The sequence below is a fragment of the Mustela putorius genome, unplaced genomic scaffold (genome assembly GCF_011764305.1).
Source record: "Mustela putorius furo isolate JIRA1106 unplaced genomic scaffold, ASM1176430v1.1 tig00000196_pilon_pilon_pilon, whole genome shotgun sequence".
Taxonomy (NCBI): Eukaryota; Metazoa; Chordata; class Mammalia; order Carnivora; family Mustelidae; genus Mustela; species Mustela putorius.
The window spans coordinates 4,240,437-4,255,686 of record NW_025421310.1 but is presented as its reverse complement, the minus strand read 5'-3'; the positions used below and the strand labels follow the sequence as shown (position 1 = coordinate 4,255,686).

Genomic DNA, 15,250 nt, shown 5'->3' with positions numbered 1-15,250 from the left:
ATGTTTGAATTGTTACAGAGCATAAAATAAATACAGTAAAGCTGCCCATCTTACTCTGTGAGACTGACAAGAGTGGTACCAGAAGAAAAGCACATATGTTGCTTTTAGCTTGTGAATTTTGATGTTAAAACTTAAGCTTACTTTTTAAATTTTAAAAGGTCGAGAAAGTAGGAAGCGAGACCTTCTTTGTAAAATAGAAAGACTTTGGCAAAGATATTTCTCCTTGTGTTAAATCTGTAAATTAATCAATAGTCCAGTAAAAATCCCAATATATTTTTAAGTTGACAAGCTGATTCTGACCATCTATGGAATATAGGATGGTGGTATAATAGTGAGTATAATAGTGAGTGAGTGAGTGCTACGTGCCTTACTATACTCACTTAACATTAACTGAGCATTTACTAATATGTTCCAGGCCCTGTTTTGGGTGCTGGGGATAGAACAGAGTGCAAAATATGCAAGTTTTTGCCCTCACAGACCTAGTAGGAGAAGACAGACAAAATTGAAAGTCATACTATGTGAAAAGTGTGCAGTATGACCATGATGAGAAATTCCCGAGAGAGGGAGCTAGGGAGTGATGGCAAGGAGTGCCTTACTGTTCCCAGAACATATGGGCATTAGAAGCAGTTAGAAGAAACTGTTTGATACAGTGGGTATAAGTTAGTCCTATGGTAGATAATTACACTTTTGGTGTTGCAGAAAGACAGAATTGATGGTTTTAGAAGGATCATGAGTGTTCTCTTCACACTATCAGTAGTGATTTTCAGGTCTAGTGGAGGGTTGTTTGTTTGCTTGTTTCTTGTATCTGGTTTTTGTAACCTTATTGAGATACAATTTATGTCCCATACAGTTCATCCATTTAAAGTGCACGATTCATTGACTTAGTATGTTCAGATTTGTACAACCATTACCACATTTCATTACCTAGAAAAGCCTACCCGCACCCCTGGAGGAGTACTCTTACTTGGTGCTTTTGGGTTTTCTCTTCAGACTTGCCTGTGGCAGCACAGAAGGCCATGTGAGGGGGGCTCTCATCCAGAGGGCATGAGTGCTAGAAAATGGAGCTTTGGGATTCTCTTGACTTGGGTAGAGGCTAGGAGTTGGGTGGTCCTATTAGATTCCCCTTATGTATGGTACAAAGGATTTTTCATTGCTGTGAGAGGAAGATGGATTAATCAAATGGTGTTGGGACTTAGCTCTATGGAAAGAACGTACCTTGTACACTAATGAAGCTCTGAAAGATCTAAGTACAATATTAGAGTACAAGAAAAATGTTATTTCTATAATTTTGAGGTGGGCCTTCTTAAGTATCACACATAATCCAGGAGCTGACATTAAGATAACATTTATGTGGAAAATATCAGAGTCAAAGTCAAATATACAAATACGAGATTGAAAGAAAATATTTGCAAACCAACATAATGAAGGATAATAACCCCTGATATTCAGAGCATTATTACAAATAAATAATAGTAACACCAGCAATTCAGTAGAAAAAATGGACAAAGCTAATGGCCTGTTCAAAGAAGATGAAAAACAGCTAATGGAAATGACCCACTATCACTAGTAATCAAGGAAATGCAGAATAAAATGATGTTATATCTACTTTTTTCCCCAAAAGATTGATTTTAAATCATAGAAAAGTGATTATATCTAGTGACTGTGTCAAAAACAGTTCCATTGTTGGTTATATAAATTTCTGTGTGTATATACCATTTTAATCATTATTACTCAGAAACCAAAGTGTACAAATGTAGGTAAATGTATAATGGCAAAAATATTTTTGATGGTGAACTCAGTAGAAACCATTCGGGGGCTGGGTAAATGGATAAGTTAATTATGGTGTATTCATTCAGTAGAATTACATGCAGCTGTTGAAAAAAGAGCTATAAATGTGTCTATAGCCATAGAAGGATGGTTGTATTATGCTAAATGAAAAACATTTCCAGATCTGTATTCTAGTATAAACTCATAATACCAGAAATAAAACTTAAAATATGTATTTTTCTGTTTTTCTCTGCCCTGTTTTCCATTCCTTCTTTCGAGGACACCATCTCTTCTTTTCCTTCGAGCAGCTGACCATACTGTACCATATGGCGCTGATGGTCTTGGCTAATCAGATTCTCTCTGGAGTTTGCAAGGTGGTTGGGTCTTTGTCATCTAATGGCAGCTCCCTAAAGGGATGACGCTGGTGTTCTCATGACAGATCTTTGGGGTCACTCTAGCTCTTGGGCTTTCTAAGGCTGTAATTCTGCAAACTACCCACTATTCTTCAGTTCTTCATTTTTTACCTATATCGTGCATATGCTTGTAATTAAAGCAACTTAACCAATACAGTTTGGTATGAAGATTGGGTGATAGGCTATAGAATCTTTGGAAAATTTGAGGTATTAGGGATTGGTTTTAAGTGAGATGGCGCAAGTAAGAGTCCTGTTTCTTTTCTAGCATAAGGAAGTGGAGAGCTCATGGTGTGCACGGGGTAAACATCGAAGTAAATTATTATTTGTAGTCACCTGAGATGAGTGGAGGTCAGGGATCCTGGATTATGGCAGTTTAAAGAGGAAGAGGACTGCTAAGTCCAAAGAGTGTATATGATGCTGGTATCTAATTGCTTTGGGTAATTTAAAACTCAGATCTTGAACTTCCACCATCAAGGCAAAAAATTGCAACTAGGGATATTTGTATGATATTGTTGAAAATGTCTTATGCTAGTTGAAGTCATAGGGTTAAGAGGGCATATGGCACAGAGTCCTCATGAATGTGATGCCAGGCCAACCCATAGAGTGGAGTGGCCACACTCCATCCCTTGTGTCCTCAAAACCAGCTTCACACCTGGCACGTGCACTGAGAGCCTGCGATATTAGTAATGCTGTCTGACAATAGATCCTCTCTCTCTACCTGAAAGTAGGATGTCCCCTATCTGGCATCTGTGATGCTCAGGGCATCCCCCAACAGACAAATTGGCTCTGATCTGCTCCTGCATTTTTTGGGCTGGGTAATTTGTGGATTATTCAAACAAAAATGAAACCCATCATGGAACCAGTACTCGTGAACTAGGAATGCATACAACATCCTAAGGAATGGGCAGAGGTGCATGGCACCTGGACCCACAGACCTGCCCGCAGCATCACCAAACTCCTGCCTGTGGGCCGGTGTCATGGATCCTGATCCAGGAACTCTGGAAGGAACAGGCTCAGCCAGCAGCCCCCACGGTTCCTCCCAGGCTGCCCTCCCCTGGGTCCATTCACCCTTCCCACACACAGACGGGCAGCAGCAGCAGTAGTGTCTCTGCGTTGAAGGAACCAGGCACCTGCCTTGGTGCCTTTGTTTGTGAGGGTGTCATAATGAAATACCGCTTAACCACAGAAATGTGTGTTCTCACAGTTCTGTAGAGGCCAGATTGAGGTGTGGGTAGGTAGGTTTCTTCTGAGCCCTCTCTCCTGGATTGTAGGTGGCCACCTTCTCTCTGTGTCTTTATGTGGTCATCCCTCTGTGCTGTTTGTGTCCTAACCTCTCTTACCTCCTAAATTGCTGGTAGGAACGTAAGATGGTACAGCTATTCTGCGAAACAGTGTGGCAGTTTGTTTAAACAAGGAAAAACTAAAAATGCAAATACTATATGACCTAGTAGTTGGACCCGTGGGCATTTATCACAGAGAAATAAAGATTTATGTTTACACAAAACCTGTCACAAGGAAACAACACTGAGAGGGCAATCTATGGAATGGGAGAATATTTGCAAACCAAGTATCTGGTAATGGTTAATATCCAAAATATACATGATTTTACCACAATGAAAGAAAAGGGCAAAAAAACCCCACAAAAAACAAGCAACAAAAAAAACCACACACCTGGGATATCCCCAAACTGAAAATATCCCAGATGTGATACCCAAATTGTGGTGTCAGTACCATGGGGTAGAATCTGGCAACAAAGTAATAAACTGATATGTGTAACAGTTTGGATAAATCTCAAGAATTATGCTTAATGGGGAAAAAAAGCCTGTTGTAAACAAAATTATGGATATAGAGAACAAGTTAGTGATGGGGTTAAGAAAGGATGGGGTCTGGAAGGAAAGTGGGTGTGGTTATGAAAGAGCCACGTGGGGGAACCTAGTGGTGATGGAAATATTCTGTATCTTAACAACATCCACATCAGTATCCTAATTTTGATACTGCAAGATGTCACCTTTGGGAGCAGCCAGATGAAGGATAGAGGGGATCTTTCTGTATGGTTTCCATTTTATTTTTTGCAACTGCGTGTGATTCTACTTTTATCTCAAAATAAAATACCCAATTAAGAAATCATGAGTCACCATGAGGTTAGCTTTTTTTTTCTTCCGTGGTCAGTCATTTAGTAAATGCTTTTGTACCTAGATTCCAGGTTTATGGTATAAGAGGGACTCGGTCAGGAGGCCTGGTTCCTCCCCCAACAACGCCTTTGCTCTTTTGAGACCTCTCTTGTCTGCACCACTTTCCTTACCTAGAAAGTAGCTTGGTAGGCTACTGGGTGGCTCAGTTGGTTAAGCGACTGCCTCCCATTCAGGTCGTGATGATGGAATCATGGGATCAAGTCCCGTGGGCTCCCAGCTCCATGGGGAGGCTGCTTCTTCCTCTGACCTCCCCTCTCATGCGCTCTCTCAAATAAAGAAAATCTTAAAAAAAAAAAAAAAAGTAGCTTGGTTTTAAGGATTAAATGAGTTCATAAATCAGAAAATGCCAAGTACAGAAGATAGCACCTAGGAAATCTAGTAAGAAGGGTCAATATTTTTTTATTATGATCAATTGCTTCTTTGCGTCGCGGAGAATCAGCGTGATCATTAGGTTCTAGAAAGCCGTCCGGTATTGTCCTTCTTGGCTGTCTTTAAGGCCTGGCTGCAGGATGGCACAGAAAAAGGGGTTTTCTCTGCCCCTCCCTATGACCCCTCCTTTTCTGGAATTTTCCCTCCCCACTTCTCCCCTGTTCCTTCTCCTCTTCCCCCGTCTTCCCTCCTCAACCCTTCTTTGTTCTCTCCTTCTGTCCTGGTCGTGTTCCTTCTTTTCCTCTCACCTCTCCTCCCCTTCTCAGATCTTCCTCCCTCCTCCAGGTCCCTCCTCCTCCCATCTCTTCCCTTCTCCTTCCTCCCTCCCCCGGCGCCTCTCTTCCCCCTCCCACTCCTTCCTAGGCCTCCCCCCTCTCCCCTTCCCCTCCCGGCCCTACTCCATCTCCCGCCCTCCTCCCTTTCCCCTCCACTCCCCTTCTCTTCCTCCTCCCTTTCCCTCCTTGCTCTCGCCCCGCCCTCTCCCTCCCCTTCCCTCCACCACCCAGCCCTGTTGGTAGCGGTGCGGCTGGGACCTCCAGGAAACGAGAGGGCGCGATCGGGTCTCGGCTTCGCTCCGCTCCGCCCGGCCGGAGGCCCGAACGGAGGCGGCGGCGCGCGGGCCTCTGGGTAGTGTAGTCCCTCCGACAGCGCAGGCGCAGTGCGGCCGGGCGGGTCCCGCGGGCGCGGGTCATTGTCCTGGCAGAGGCGCGCGGGTGAGTCCTGCAGCGGACGGGGCGGGGCGGAAGGAAAGGGGGCGGGGTCTCCCACCTGGGTGCCCCCGCGCGGACAGACCCTCGCCCGGCGGATGGGGCGTGCGGGCCCAGGTGAGGGCGTGCGGACTGCGTGCGCGGAGGGGCGGAGGAGGGTTTGCGGGCTGTGGGGACGCGGCTGGGGTCGGAAAGGAGGCGTCTGTGTGTGCCCGACCGCGTGTGCCCGGGCCGTTCGGTCGGGCCCGTGTGGAGTCAGTGTGGGGCGGGGCGGCGTCCTACGCGCCCGCCGGTCTCAGCGTCTCGGGGTGCGCCCCTGAGCCCGGGGCCGGACTCCCCACGTCCGTGCGAGCGTCTGTTTGGGTAGCGTGGCCGAGTGTGTGTGTGTGTGAGGGCGCCGCCCCGGGGCGCAGCTGTGCGGGTCCCGGCCTCTGGCCCCTGTGTCTGGGTGTGGGGTGTGGCCCTACGAGGCCCACCTGTCCCCCTGTGTCCGTCAGTGTCTGTCGCCGGGTGTGAGTGCGTCCGGGTGTGCCCTCGCCGTCGCGCGTGTGGAGGGCCGGCTGTGGCTGCACAAGTGGGCCCAGCCTGGGGCCCCCGAAGACTTGTGGGTCCTATAGAAGGCTCTGGAGGGGCGGGAGCCCATGGCCCTAGAGTGTGGGCGGTGGCAAGTGGGGCCGAGGGGGCGTACTCCTTCCTGTCCCGCCTCTGCTCAAAGGGCCTTCTCGAGGGGAGTAGTGCCCGTACCCCATTCTGACCAGGGGTGTATTTGTTCAGAGAATGTGTACTGGGCACTGAGAGTGCTGCTCTAGGCACTTTCCGGGACTACCCCTTTTAGAGGCCTTCCAGGAGCTCTGAGGTTGCAGCCCTGACCACCCCCATTTTACAGATGGGGAAACAGCTCAGAGACCAAGTCACCCAGCTTAGAGACTAAGAAGACCCAGGCATCTGGGGTCCAGAGCCCCCATGCTTAGCCACCAGACAAATGGGAAATTCTTTAATCCTTTCAACTCGTTGGAGACAAAGTTCCAGGATTTTTCCCCCATGGGATTCTCCACTAGAAACAATGGAAGGAAGGAAATAGCAGAAACCTCAGAGGAAGAGGAGGAAGGAGGGAGCCACTGGCTTTGCAACAGCACAGTTCTCAGACCACACTCTGTCCAATAGTCACCAGCCCTGTGCACGTGTCACCTTACAGGGCCACTCTGAATTCATGGACTCCTTTCTCAAAATAAATTTGTTATTAAAATTACAGTTTGTGATTCCACGGCTATAAGGATTTATATATTCTGGGTTGGATTACATTCATCCTTTTTGATATTAGGGGCGCCCGGCTCACTATACCTCATGGATAAGTTGGCTCTGGTTCTGTTTGTGTCCAGCCAAAGAGCTGGTGTTGTTGACTTCACAGTGCAGGGATAGGAGGCAGAGTCTGCCAGTCGGAAAGAATACCTTTTGAAAAGTTAAATATTTTTTCAAACATTACAACAGTGATAGGAAATTACTGCATCCAGCGAAACAAAGAATATGAAGGAAAACAATGAATAACACCTCCTTCTCATTCCTACTTTGTCCCCTCAAGGCACCACCTGGTGTCCATCATTCCATGGTCTTTTCCAGGCTCAGAAATGCTGCACAGAAGCAACCCCTGCCCTCCACATGCTGGTTTGTCTTTATGCAGAGAGCTTAAAGTCAGGTGTAAAACTATCCTCTAATTTGTGTTTCTCACTTAGTGACATTACGGATGTGAGTAGACGCAGAACTACTCCTCCTTTGTAGAGAAGACCTGATCCTTCATAATATGGCCTCTCCCTTATTGATGGGTACTTTTTATTTTATTTCTGGACTTTTTGTGGGTTGGTTGGCCTTTTGCCTCCAGGAATAGTTCTACAGTAAATATGGCTTTTTTGTGCTGTAACCTTTTACACAGAGCTTTTATTGCTGTGGCAGAGTCTCAGACAGGGCTGCTGGGTTATGGGGTTCTTATGTTGCCAGCTGGCTTTCTGGAAAGGTGAGAGACTCCCATTCCTTCTGCTGTGTGGAGAAGGCCCATTTCTTTGTGTCTTTGCCAGCTCTAGAAGTTTGCTCACCTGTTCTTTCCCTCTGTGTTCGGGTGCCTCTTGTGTGCCACACATCGTCCTGGATGCCGTGATCATCTCTGCTTCCTGATGAGTTGCCTTCTGGTGGAGGGAGGACAGACAAGGAACTCGAGAACAACTCTTTATTTTATTTTTTTAAAGATTTTATTTATGTGACAGAGAGATCACAAGTAGGCAGAGAGGCAGGCAGAGAGAGGGAAGCAGGCTCCCCGCTGAGCAGAGAATCTGGCACAACGTGGGGCTAGATCCCAGGACCTTGAGATCATGACCTGAGAAGAAGGTAGAGGCTTAACCCACTGAGCCACCCAGGCGCCCCGAGAACGACTCTTTAAAAAGACAGTTGCTGATAATCATGTGTGCTATGGGAAGATGGTGGAAGGGGTAGGGGTGTTGCCGCTTGAGCTCAGGGGCTTGGGGGTGGGGGATTTACTTCTCCAAGGAGGTGATGCTTAAGCTGACTGTGAGAAGGCGCTAGTTCTTCCCATGGCTAGGGAAGAGGGAGCAGTAGATGTGAAGGCCAGTGTGCCTGGGGCCAAGTGTTGGAGAGGAGAGCAGACTGGGAGGGTGACGGCCAGCAGGTGCAGACCATAAGGGCCGCGTGGGCAGCTGGGAAGCCTGGGTGATTTCTAATGCTGTGGGAGACCACAGGAGGGTTTTTTAGCTGAAGGACATTTTTACTGAGGGCTTGCTGCAGGCCAGACATGGTTCTGTGGAATCTGTGGATGGGAAGTGGTAAGAGACCTGAGCCCATGCGTTTGCAGTGGATACTGGAGCTCCTTGGCCTCGCTCTGTTGGCAGTCTTTGCTGTGGGGCCGCCTTGTGGACTCGGCGTACTTGGCAGTACTGAGCAGCATTGCTTGGTCTCCACCCACCAAATGCCCAGAGCTGCGCCTCCCGCAAGTTGTGGCACTTACAGAATGTCTCCAGACATTGCCAAATGTCTCCCGGGGCCAAAATCACCCTCTGGCCGAGAAGTAGTGTTCTAAAGATTTCTGCCAACCTGTCCTTATGTGCGAGTTAAAATTGCAACTTTCTGCTTGTAAAAGTGGGGGACCCTTTGAGCTCAAAGAGACCCTTCTTTGTCTTCGTGGTTCTTACACTTTAAGAAACTCATTTGGAAATCAATAATTCTTGGTCCACATCCCAGCAGGTTTGATGCACCAGGTCTAGGCAGAAACCTAGGGATGTGTATTCTGAATAATAATAAGCTTTTCTGGTGATTTCTGACATTTTGAGAAATGGCACAGTAGCTGAAGGGCTTTTGTATAGAAGACTGCATTTTTACAAGTGATCCTGAGGGAGGTTTAGGGAGGTGTATTTTGGCTTAATGGCAGAAGGAAAATTTGTTTCCAGTCAGAGATATTGGTGACTCGGGTAGTGAGCTCCTCATCATGGGAGGCATGCAAAGTCCTGGCAGGTCACTGTGGAGCCAGGACTGCACTAGCATGTCCTAAACTAAGAATTTGTGCTAACCTATGCCACCTGTCTAGTGTTTTACTTTGCTTTTATTTAAATTGGCTCACTGGTTTTTAAATTTATTTATTATATCAACTTAGTTTATTTTTTTAAAGATCTTATTTATTTAGAGAGAGCACACAAGCACAAGTGGAAGGGGAAGAGGGAGAGGGTGAAAATGTCTTAAGCCGACTCCATGCTGAGTGTGGAGCCCTACGGGAGCTTGATCCCAGGACCCTGGAGATCACGACTTGAGCCAAAGCAAGGGTTGGACGCTCTATCGACTTCGCCACTTAGGTGCCCCTAAATCAACTTAGTTTAAAAGGGTATTCTTTGCCATAAGAAAGGAGACTTCAGAACAAAGCTGACTGCATTTTACTCTTGGAACATACTCGACCAGCAACAGTAATGATGGCAGCTCTGTGTTGAGTTTGTGCTCCAGGTTCCTTCTGTGTGTGTTAGCTGAACCCCACAGATACCCCCAGGAGACATGGGGAATTGCCTGCTGCGGTGGGGAGTGGCGCCTCAGACCAGCACTCCAACCTGGGGAGGGGGCCTGAGCAGGTGGCTGGGAGAAGGCAGAGGGTCCTATTGCTCCCAGCAGCTGTGGGAATGAGTGTGGGGGTGTGAGGGTGTCTGGGGGTGCTTTTGAGAGGCATCAAGCACGTAGAGCTGGACATACTCGGCCCACCTCCATTCCCCAGCTGTGTCATCTTGGGCCAGTGACTTATCCCTGGGCTTCAGTTTTCTCATCTGTGAAATGGGATGGGTAGAAGTAGGACTTACTTTGTGGGTCATTAAGAGGAATTAAAGGAGAGATTTCTGTCCATGGCCTTGCACAGAGCTTAGTGTTTGTTATTAACGTGTGTGTGTATGTGTGTGTATCCCTCCTTGCCTGTCTCATGGTAGGTATGTGTCTATCTGTCCCATCTGCCAGGCCTGGTTTCTCACTGTGCCCTCTCTCTCTCTTGCTCTCTCCTAACCACAGTCTGCCCATTCCTATCACCCTGGGCACTGGAAGGATGGCCACACAGCTGCTGACTGACGAGGCCCTGGTAAGTCCTGTCACGCTCTCACACTCCATTCCGGAGGCTCAAGCTTAAAGGGCAGGACTCCTGCCCAGGATGACCCTGTTGCTCCCAACACCCCTGTGGAGCTCACGTGCTCAGCACAGTCTGCAGGGGCCTGTGTCTGCCCTGCGGGGGGTGGGTTGCATGCAGGGGTGCTGCCCTCCTCTGCTCTGCCCTTTCCGGGCCCAGCAACCCCTTGCCTGCCCCTGACACTGGCTTCAGCCAGCCGAGAGGGACAGGGCAGCTGGGAGGGACTGGCTTTCTCCTCGGGGCTTTCAGGAGACAAATGGTCCCCTGAGAAGTGGCAGTTAAACACACCACATCAAGTGTGGAAAAGGCCCCTACAGAGGGACTTGGGCCGCACACTGGACCAGACTCATGAATGTTGCTTACGAACACCCACACACGTGGTGAAAGTCCAAAACACAGGCTGGAACGGGCCTGCACACTTCGGACAGCGGTTACCTCTGGAGAGAGAGGACGCCGCCCTGGGGTAGGGCAGCTGGGCGTCTGTGGCTCTCGCTGGTAGGCTTATGCTTTAATGGGTGGCACATGTATGGTTGCTTGTTGTATTTTTCTCTAAATTTCCTTTTGTGCCAGAAATATTTCATAATAAAAAAATAATATGGATATTCCTAGAAAACTGAGAAAACACAGTAAACTGTAAGTAAGACAGTATAATTCACTCAAAGTCCCTTTCCCCATATATAGGCCATATGGATATTTGGGTATTCATTTATTTTCTTCCTTCCCTGATTATTATTATTATTATTATTATTTAAAGATTTTATTTATTTATTTGACAGAGATAGCAAGTAGGCAGAGAGGCAGGCAGAGAGAGGGAGGGAAACAGGCTCCTTGCGAGCAGAGAGCCTGATGCGGGACTCAATCCCAGGACCTGGGATCATGACCTGAGCCGAAGGCAGAGGCTTTAACCCACTGAGCCACCCCGGTGCCCCTCTCCTTCTATTTTTGTTCTCAGAAACTTGAGCAGGCTTCCCCCTGAGCAGGGAGCCTGATGCGGAACTCCATCCCAGGACCCTGGGATCATGACCTGAGCCAAGGCAGACACTTAATGACTGAGCCACCCAGGTGGCCCTATCATTTTAATATTGAGATTTTTTTCCCCCATTCAACTTTTAATTAATAAGGATTTCTCTTATTTTGAAACTTCATAAACTTTCAAACATCACTAGTTTGACTTAAAAAAAATAATTTATTTTATTTTTTATTTTTTAATTTTTGACACAGAGAGAGAGATCACAAGTAGGCAGAGAGAGAGAAAGGGAAACTGGCTCCCCAGTGAGCAGATAGCCTGATGCAGGGCTCAATCCCAGGACCCTGAGACTACGACCTGAGCTGAAGGCAGAGGACCCTGAGACTACAACCTGAGCTGAAGGCAGAGGCTTTAATCCATTGAGCCACCCACGCGCCCCTAAAAAATAAGTTTTTCTTTTTTTTTTTTTCTAAATAAGTTTTTCAATGCTATAAATAGCCTATCATAAAAGAAGATTCCTGGCAGGTAAGGAAATACACGATCATTATAAAGAGCTTAGAAAAATACAGAAGAACATAGCAAAGAGAATCGGAATGACCTGTGTGATCTTACTGCAGGAGATAACCACTGTTTGGTGTTTGTGTGTCTTTCTTTCCCTGGATACATGCTTTGCAAAAACCAGAATCACAGTTTTTATATCCTGTTTTTTTGTTGTTGTGGAATATTTCATCCTAAACATTTCTCTGTGTAGTTAAAAGCTCTCCGTAACATCCATTTTAATGGCTACATACAAATTTTACCTAAGGGCTGTAGCTGGTTTCCTTCGTGGTTCTTTCATGGGACATTTATTTGTTTCCTGTTACTCGTGATTATGAACAGTATCAGGAGGGACATGGCTGGTGCATAAGTCTTTCCGTGCGTTTCATATGATTTCTTAGGTGTGCTTCCCTGAGGAGGAATCCTGGGTTGGATGTTTCTGAAGCCTTCCATGAGGCACGTAGCACTTTCCCGACAGGTGGTGGCGGTGTGTGTGTTCCTGCCAGGCTGGAGGGAGGTTTGCGTTTACTGTTGTCAGAATTTCTTCTGCACTTGGCATATAAATGACACACGGTGTTGACCTTGAGCGTGATGGGTGACAAATGGTGTCATGCTATCTCTTTCTGAGTAGCGTTGTCTGTGGTATTGGTCCGGGTTTATTTTCAGCAAATGTTTGTTAGCCATTTCTGCAGGTGGGTAGATTATCTGTCTACAGGATTCTCAGTATTTTGGAAATTTTAAGCATGCACACGTGTGTATGTAAGTAGATGTGGCAGCTATTCTTCCCAGGCTTGCTCTTTGTTTCTTCTTTTATTCTATATTTTTAAAATACAAAAGCATTTCAGATTTTTATTTATTTAATTTATGTTTTTAAAGATTTTATTTATTTATTTGACAGAGAGAGATGTTGGGGTCTGGTATCAAAGGAATGGGACTGAGACAAAGTGAAAGTTTTGCAAAGTTTTATTCTATGCCAAGCATTAGAAGTCAGACTGACCGGCCAGGGCCGCCTCCGAAGAGAGCGACTCCATCCCGATCTCACAGGCTGGTTTTATAGGGCGTAACCGCAGACCCAAGGTACGTAGCTTCTATTGTTAAGGCGTTTACTCCCAGAATCAATACCCAGAACCAATGCTAGGAACTACTGGGGTATTTATTCCCGGAATGAAGTCTGTGGATATAAACAGTAATATGGCTACCTAGGCAATATGGAGTCATGCTGACTAAGCAGGCCCTAATGGTTAAACAGGTTTTAACATTAAATTGGCCCTAACAAGAGACACAGCGAGAGAGGGAACACAAGCAGGGGCAGTGGGAGAGGGAGAAGCAGGCTGAGCAGGAACCCCAATGTGGGGCTCCATCCCAGGATGCTGGGATCATGACCCGAGCCGAAGGCAGAGGCTTAACCCACCGAGCCACCCAGGCTCCACATTTCAGATTTTTAAAACCAAATTTGCCTCTCCTTCTGTGGTATCATCCGTTGTCTTTATTATTTTTTTTTTTTAAGATTTTATTTATTTGACAGACAGATCACAAGTAGGCAGAGAGGCAGGCAGAGAGAGGTGGGGAGGCAGGCTCCCTGCTGAGCAGAGAGCCCAATGTGGGGCTTGATCCCAGGACTCTGGGATCATGACCCGAGCCGAAGGCAGAGGCTTAACCCACTGAGTCACCCAGGCGCCCCAACATCTGTTGTCTTTAAAGGTCTCTCTGTTCACAGGTCATACATGACCTGTATTTTCTTCCCTTTTTCCATTTATCATTTAGGTGATAATCACAAACTTCTGAATCTTTTGTGTATCTACCTGAACTTTAATTTGCTGCATGAACGTGTCAATTCTGTTGTCTGTGAGTGTCGGTTTGTCATGATGTTTATGTAACTCCTTTATTGGGACGCACCCCGCCTGCCTGATCTCATCTGACCACAGGGCTGTGCTGCGGCCACCCCGGGCAATTGCAGAACGTCCTCACCCGCAGACCGGAAATGTGTGTCCGGTAGCACTTGCTGCCCTTTGTTCGGGTAACCCCTGATCTACTTCCTGTCTCTGTGAGTTTTCATATCAGGACGTTTCACGGAGTGGAACCGCCGGCCACGTGCTCGTTTGTGTCTGCGTTCAGTGCGGTGGTGGTGGGGCCCCGCCTTGCGGTCACCTGTGCGAGGGCTTTCGCGGTGGCGCAGGGAGAGCACGCTCGCTCACTCACTTTCTGGTCATTGTTAACAGCGGTGCAGTGGACAGGGCAGGTTTTTCGTGTGAACCCGTGTCTTTGCTTCTCTCGGGCACACACTCAGGAGAGGGATTGCTGGCTCCCACAATGACTACTTAACCGTCGAAGCGGCCATCGACCTCTTCCAGAGCAGCTGCCCCGAGCTGTCTCCGCTTGTACCTTGTCGGTGCTGGTTGTGTCTGTTTGTTCTTTTCCCTGCATTATTTAGGAGGACTCGGAGGGCTCAGGTGCATTTGGGGTTAAGCTTCATGTCTGCGGGAGGTCTCCCTGACCACCTGCTGTCTGCCCTCCCAGCATGCTTGGGCAAGGCATGGGCTCTGAGACTTCCCGAGATTGGCCGTGTGGTTCTGGGGCACTTTTGTACACCCCCAGCCCAGGCTTGATGTGTGGGACCTGCTCAGCAAATAGTTGACTCATTGGGTGAGCTGAGATGGAACGTGTTTAGGGTAGACTTTCTGAAGGAATTAGCATATAAAAAAATTAAAATAAATTTTAAAAGGGGGCAGGAGGAAACTTGAAGTGATGGATGAGTTTATGGCCTTGATCGTGGTGGTGATTACATGAGTGTATGCTTTCCAAACTTAGCAAATTGTATTCATTAATGTTCATGGCTTTTTGTATGGCACCCAGGCCTCAATAAAGTGGGTTTTTTTAAAAGAAGGAATTATTAACAGGACTGGTCAAAGGATGTATTAGGTCAGAGAATTAAATAATATTCTGTATCAATAATTGTTATTAATAATAAAAAGTATATATAAGATACATATGAAATAGCAAAATTAATCAACTGATGATAGCAAAAGCTGGCGTCTGTCAAGCGCTTACTCCAGCCATACCAGGCACGGGGCTGGAAGCACACATCCTTACCTTGCTTAACACCCAGGACAACCGTAGGGGGTGATTGTTGTTATGAAGCCCACAGAACAAATGAGTCTCAGAAAGGTTGAGAGAGTAGCCCAAGGAAACTCAGCCTAAGAGGGACAGAGCCAGGATTGCACTGCAGCCTACCGGCCTCCCAAGTCAAAACCCTTAACCACTGCTGCATGCTGCTTCTGCATCGGGGGATGGTGGCCCCTGCAATGGCGAGGCCAGCATGAGCCCAGGGCACTGGGCAGGTGCTGGGGACAGTGAGAGAACTGGCCAGCAGATGAGGTCTCCCAGGGAGGAAGGGCTGTGGTTCAGGGCCCAGGTTAGGAGTGGTGCTCAGCTCACTGGAGGGACCCAACGACCTGTGGGAGGCAGTGACAGTAGCTGATGGTTGTCAAGCACCTGCTGTATGGATGTGCTGTTCTGAGCAGCAGATGGGGATTACCCTAATTCTCATGCCCTCCTTCTCATAGATACATTTACTCACTCGGGAGCTG

The 15,250-nt window shown here is 47.4% G+C and overlaps 1 protein-coding gene across 5 annotated transcripts in view; it reads left to right on the top strand.

Moving 5' to 3' along the window:
- The window catches only part of LOC101678365 (zinc finger protein 470), a 64,478-nt gene that overhangs the window by 39,412 nt on the left and 9,816 nt on the right, over positions 1-15,250 (top strand). Inside the window, exons 1-2 of one of the 5 annotated variants that reach the window (XM_045076864.1) lie at positions 5,422-5,514; positions 10,048-10,114. In XM_045076864.1, the coding sequence (XP_044932799.1) occupies positions 10,082-10,114 (33 nt within the window). In that variant the 5' untranslated portion in view covers positions 5,422-5,514; positions 10,048-10,081. The other 4 variants (XM_045076866.1, XM_045076863.1, XM_045076868.1 and 1 more) reach the window with 4 other exon arrangements.